General features: G+C 27.6%; 1 protein-coding gene across 5 annotated transcripts in view; it reads right to left on the reverse strand.

Moving 5' to 3' along the window:
- The window catches only part of LOC119670135 (rho GTPase-activating protein 26), a 99,350-nt gene extending 93,297 nt beyond the window's left edge, over positions 1–6,053 (reverse strand). For 4 of the 5 annotated variants that reach the window (XM_038080273.1, XM_038080271.1, XM_038080272.1 and 1 more), the window contains exon 1: positions 3,817–4,317. In XM_038080273.1, coding sequence (XP_037936201.1) covers positions 3,817–4,264 — 448 coding nt within the window. In that variant the 5' untranslated portion in view covers positions 4,265–4,317. Of the gene's footprint in view, positions 1–3,816; positions 4,318–5,800 lie in introns of those variants that run through there. The other variant, XM_038080275.1, reaches the window with a different exon arrangement.
- Between the last annotated feature and the right edge of the window lie 964 nt (positions 6,054–7,017).

The raw sequence follows: 7,017 nt of genomic DNA on the forward strand, positions 1-7,017 counted from the left end.
AATGTTACTTCAGTCTAATAGGCAATTGGGATATAAATCCCTCTATGTTATAATCTACAAGTTTCTTATCGTGTTTGTCTCACTGTACAGTGCAGAAATTAAGACATTAACCAACCGTGAAGAGATTAGGAGCATTCGAGAAAAAAAATTCTTTGGAAGATCTATGGTGCCGCATTATACCGCCGTATTGGCATAGTTAAGGGCATAAAACTTCAGTGATTTAGTTGTCGTGTGAATGTAAGAAAGTTCTCCGGCTAGAAAGGTATTTAAATCGGTACCCCATGGAAGTAACAGGTGACTAACGATATGAAGGTATTCGGTACTATCAACTGACGCCAGCAAAACATTGATCGGCATGGGTGGCGAAGAGTAATAAACACGGCCAAGGACGAATAACGCCTGTAATGCCCAACTAAGTAAGTAAATAAGTTTACCAGGCCTAACCTTCTTCTCATAAGACATCCCAAAAAAGAATCCTCTCTACTGAGCAACAACCACCGGAAATGCTTATATAATTTATAAATTTCCCAAACATCATGATAAACTTTATATACCTTTTAGAAACACAAATAAAGGGTATCGTGAATAAAAAAAAAATTCAAATACGTTTAATTTCAAGAAGAAACAAGAAAATTACTAAATGCAGCAATAAAATTTAACAGTAGCAAAAGCAGAAACAAATTAAGCGGCAACGCTTGCAACAGAAACGTTTTCGATAATGAAGGCAATTGAAATATCAGCAGTGGCAGCGCTAGTTGACGTTGATCAACTAAAGACAATGGCACGGCTGCAAACGTTCAAATATATTTTCCAGCTTGAGAACTTAAAAAAAAAAATATACAAACAAAAAAAAAAACAACATCGAAGCAGCTGTGCGGTATAAAATTAACACAAAAACAAATATCACAGAGGAAAACCAACTAAAACGGCAACAACAAAAGCAAATAACAACAATAATAACAATCAGAAGTAGCAGAAGAATTGTGCTTGCATAAAAAGCAACAGAAAAAAAAACACAAGCAGTGCTCAATTACACAGTGTAGCTGTGGCAACAGTGTTTACTGCATAACACATGTGAAAACATTTTGGATTTAAAACTACAATAAGCAATATGTCAAAGAACTGCAGCATGTGGAATATAGGGTGCAAGCAAGCAAGCAAGCAAGCAAACCAAGCAAAACAAGCAGGGCCTTTGCGTTACCATAGTGCTAAATAGCGACACATATGCACGCAGTAGCTAATAAATTCTGAAACACTTGAAACAGTAGACGAAGGTAGCATGCCAGCTAGTTGCTTGTCCAACAAGTGTAAGATTGGTATAAAAGCATATAAAATGTTTTGCTATTTTTAAAGTGCACTCTTTTGTTGTTATTGTTATTCTCTTTATTGTTGGTATTGATATTCTTGTTGTTCTTATTAGCACACAACACAAACTGCAAAAAAGCTCTGCAGCAGCAGCAAGTGAATCAGGCTTCATAATGAATGCATTGTCTTTTAATATCGAAAGTAATGTGTGTCCGTCAATGCCAACCACTTGTTGTTTTTGTCTTCGTCTTTGTCTTTGTATTGGTGTTTGTGTTTGGTAATTGTAGTTGTTGCTATTGCTATTTTATGTTGGCCTAAAGTTATGATTATTATGTTTGTTTTGTAGTTGTTATTGTAGTCATTGTTGCTGCTGCCGTTGCTGCTATTATTGATGTTTTTGTTTTTTTTTCTTAGTTTCTGTTTTTGTTATTTGTAACCGCCAAGTCAGGCAAATTGTAATTGTTTAGAAAAAATAATTCTTGAGGCTGCCAGTTAAACCATTTCTTATTCAGTTCTTTTTTATACTTTTTGGTTTTTATATTTTTCTTTGACTTGTTTTTTTTGTTTTTTTTTTAAAGCTTTTGGAATTAGCGTTAGTCTTCTACTTGTTGTTGTTGCTTAGCTGTGTTAGCTTGACATTGTTGGTATAAGATGGATTTTGTAATTCAATATATAAGAAGCTGAATTATGACTAATGCAGGCAGCAAGCAAAGAAACTGACAATGAAAATATTGTCAAGTCAAAACACTTGACAAACGAAATCCTAAAAAAATTAAAGTAAATAGTAGGAAATTTATTAAAAGTACAATATGTATCAAGAACAATTTTAAGTGGTGAGAGCATCAAGTATAAAGGTTTCGCATTTGGAGAATAGTCAGCAAGTTAAAAATATACACATATATAATTTTTTTATAACAAATAATATAATTAATTATTATAATTTAATATGTAATTAATTATAATTAATATATAATAAATATAATTTAATTAATTAATTAAAATTCAATTGTTAAAATTAGTTACCACAGTAGGAGCTCACAAATTAGAACTCTCACAAATTCGAATTGTCCAGAAATTAGAACCAAAAAATTTTAATACATTGTATACATCAAAAGCTCTAAAATTAGAACTTTTGGTTCTAATTTTTGATCGAGTTCTCCTTACTTTTTTTTTAAGTTTTATAAAGCGGGGAATTCCCAAAATGCGCACTTAAATAAAACGCATTCAAAAATGCAAGTTCAAAACGAATCTGAATATGAGTTTCATTGAAGATGACGTTCCCAATCCCACACCAAATGTGTCTCATTCTAAAGAGATTGAATGCATCATTATCTTAATAAATTGGTGCAAAAAGAATAACTCATTTCATGCAGATCACATGACCAATCTTTTAACTCTCCGTAATGATATTATTGTAAAAAATTTGACTAAATTTAAAAAACATTTTATAGAAAAACACTTAATAAGGATTGATTTCAACTGTAAAATAAAGTGTTTATGTAGAGTGTTAATTTTTTGTTAATTTTTTATAGAAATAAAAAATGTTCAGAAATTAGAACTTTTCGCAAATTCGAACTACCCGAAAAACCAAGTTGTTATGATTTGTGAGCTTCTACTGTAATATTTAAAAAAAAAATATTTTTTTACGTTTTTGTTTTTTATTATTTCATATTTTATTATTTTTGTTAAAACTAATTTTTTTTATACTACTAAATTAAAATTAAAAAATACTAAAATTAAAATATTAAAATTAAATATATAAAACAAAAAAAAAATACTAAATTATTTTCTCAGTTAACTTTGATATTTAATTCAAAAATTAAAACGAAATTACATATTAATATTGACCATAAGTTATGTTTCATTCAAAAAATAACGAGCATGATATATACATATATTCGGACTACGCATATGAAATTTAAGTGATTATAATTCATTTTATTAAAAAAAGTATTGAACAACTAGAAAAAATACATACTAAAAAGCGAAAACCGATTTTGCAATGAATTTTGCTGTTTTGTCACTCAATGTCCTTCACTAAAATTCGCTATATCAATAAGAATTCTACAGCAACAGATGATCTCAACTCAACTTAAATGTATAAATGACAAGAGCAATAAGAAGAAGAACAGCAAAAAAACTACCGGCTACTGCGGGACGTGTAAAAATATTATGGTAAATTTCCAAAAAAAGTAATAAGTATCAATGCAATTATAAATTTTTGAAGTAAATCTGACAAAACAAAAAAATAAATTTTATTTGTATTGTATACAGGACGTTTACTAACAAAATCACATAAATTAAGAAGATGCTTGCTTGGTCTAAGAAACGAAAATAATCGAATGGGAAGTCTGGTATATTTTCAATATTCATATTCCGAGATAGATGTTGTCAAAAAACAATATTATCTATGAAATTTAAATATTAAAGAATATTTATTTGAAATTATACATATTGTAATATTTTAAATTTTATTCGAATTAAATTTATTTATACTCGACTTCGACTTACCTTTTGCGGCTCCCATTAAATCTTTAACTTCCTTTATGATGCGTTTAATTTGATGACTAGTGTGATCTAGTTCCTTTTCGTGACGGTTTAAATTATCACGAAATTCTGGACTATCAACAATGCACTCTTCGAACTCTAAGGGTTCGAGACCGCGACGTTCAACCTTTGTGCCGCCCATCCTTATGCGGCTCTTGATTTGCTTTCTGATATTTCCCTTGCTGCTGTTGCTATTGTATTTGAACGAGTGAGGATGAGGATTATTATTATTCAAGGCAATGCTACTGTTGTAATTGTTGTTCATATAAAGTTTATTCAATGTTTTGCTCACTTTGTTGCTGTTTATGTTTTTGTTGTATTGTTTTGATTTGAAGTAATTTAAATTATTATTATTAATTTTTTCATCATTATTGTTAGTGTTGTTGGTGTATTTCGCATGATTATTCTTCATAATTTAAAGAAGGATTTTTCGATAGGAAATAAAAACTTTTTTTAATTTTTATGTGTAATAGAATTTACGAAATTAATTTTGCACATATGTACAACAAATTTAAAAAACCAAAAATTTTATTATTTATCAAAAATAAATTTGTTTAAATATAAATAAATTTCATTTTTTTCAAAAACTTTTTTTTTATTATTAAATATTATTAAATATTCTTAGACTAACAAAAAATTCAAAGCAAATTGGACAATTTGGTTGGCACTTGATGAAATTTTTTATAGTTTCTTTTACTTCTTCGTGGACGTGATTTTGTTTATTTGGTTTAACTGCAGCAATAGCAAGTCAAAAAAAAAAAAAATTCCTTTGGAATTTCCTTTTTGTTAAATAAAACAAAAAAAATAAAAACAACAAAACAAAAAAAGATGGAACTTGTTTTTCGGTTTGTTTTGCTTAGTAAGATTTTAACCGCACATTCTTGTTAGATTTTTTTTCAAATTTTTTTTATTTTTATTATGTTTTTTTTTTGTTATGTTCAGTTTTGTGCCACTCGCATTTTTGCTTACTTTTCACTCTCTTTAGTTAGCTTACAACATACAATATAAGCGATCATGCTATTCCACTCACACTACCGGAACGTCGTTGCGCATTCGCAATTATGGAATTTTTCAACTGGCGTTTCACACCATTTTTGAATTTATTTTAGCCAATTTCACACTTTTTTAAGTACAAAAAAAATGATATGCAAATATAAAACTGAAATAAAAAAAGCGACACAAATTTCTGATTAATAAAACTTAAAACAATTCTAAAACTAAATGAAAATTAATTAAAACATTTTTACAACACAAAGCATTTAAGAACTTTTGTACACTTTTGCCACTATTTACATCTCATATATTTTTGCAACTCAAATATATTAAATTATCTAAACACAAATTTAATAATTTAAGATAAAACACTAAACACGAATTCATTAGACGGCGTATTGGAATTTATCTGGACTTTATAGGGAGAGAAAACCAAAAATATGTGCAATTTTTATTGCCTTTTTTGTTACTTGTTACTTTTATTGTTGTTGTTGTTGCTGCTGTAATGAAAAATAAATAGTGCAAAAGAGATACACACACACTTTTTAAAGGTGATCTTGGTATTAAAATGATCTTAAGCTCGGGCGTAAGAAAGTGATGCAGAATATAACATTTTTCGTGACATTTTGTGATAAGCAAGCAAATGAAGAAAAACGACATAAGCGAAATTGTTAAAAAACTGGAATTTATTCAAAAAACAAAAAAACAATATAAAAAATGATTTAAGGCAATTATAAAAAATATGCCAGAGTTATTAAAAGGGAGTGATTACTTTACAAGAAACGAATTTCGCAAATTCTTTTATGCACTACTTATCACTAAATTTTTGCAAACATTTAAAAATTAAACTATCTTTTTATTATAAACTCTTGATATAAAATATATATTTTTTACATTTCTTTAACTGTTTTATTTAAAACCTTTTAAAATAGTAAAAATTGTTTTATTCTATTACCCTCTCAGCTAGCTCGTCATCAACATATTTGTTTACAAATTGTTGCTGGAGCTACCGTAATAGGCAAATTATATATTTTTCCACTAATAGTTTTATTTCAATCAGTATTTCTGCTTTGTTTTGTTCGTTTTTAAATATATTTGCAAGCAATTAATACATTTTCTACTTATGTTAACCGCTCGAATTATTTTACTATCACAACACTTGAGAAAATACCGGCGCGCAACAAACTACCGCCACCAACTGAACCAACAAGCGGAATGACAACAAAGAAACTGAAGTTGTTTGTGTTGTGTATTGGTATTTTGTTGTTAGAGTTACCGCAACACACGGTAACATTTAGTTCAATATTTAAATATGAACACAATTATATTATATATAAGAGTAAAAGAACATAGCTTTGAATCTATTTATTTTTACATAAAAACTATATATTACAAAATAGTTAATAAAAGAATTAATACCTTTTTACTCTATAGTTCAAATATTTGTATGACTGTAACGTATTTTCAACAAATGTAAATTTAAACACAAAATTGGCAATGATTCAAGCTCAGGAATTACACAATATTATTGCAGCGAAGGGTGTTTTGAATGTTTTCTCTCAATTTTGCGATGCTCTCAGTAAAACAGTGTTGTAAAACATAAAAATTTCAAATGCCTTAGAAAATTATTCACATAGCTAATAGAATTGTGAATTACATATACATACATATACAAATAGTTTTTAATATTAATTTATAAGACAAAATTATATGAAATCAACACTAATTTAATATAGAACTTCAAGAAAATACAATTATTATTTTTTTGATAATAATAATTTTAACAATAATAGTTTAAGATTAAAATGTCCAATGATAGAGATCCAAATTGTGGGTTTAGTATATATAAAATTTATATGTAATACTTTATAAGTACTATACATTAACTAGTGTTATAATAATAATAATACCATTCTTGTTTTCTGTCTTAATAAGAGAGATCTTTCCTTAATATAAAAGGATAAAAACAGAAAACCAAATTTTTTTTTATAGATATCACCAAGCAGTATCAATTATATTTTAAATAAAAAATAATTAAGTTCTTATACACTATTTCCTACTTAAGGATGAAATAGACAGCAACCTTCATACTAACTTTGCCATAAATAAATCACTAGCAGTATTCTGAAATTTTTTTAACCAATTTTTTTATATTTTTATGTGAGATATAGC

The sequence above is a fragment of the Teleopsis dalmanni genome, chromosome 1 (genome assembly GCF_002237135.1).
Source record: "Teleopsis dalmanni isolate 2A chromosome 1, ASM223713v2, whole genome shotgun sequence".
NCBI classification, from domain to species: Eukaryota; Metazoa; Arthropoda; class Insecta; order Diptera; family Diopsidae; genus Teleopsis; species Teleopsis dalmanni.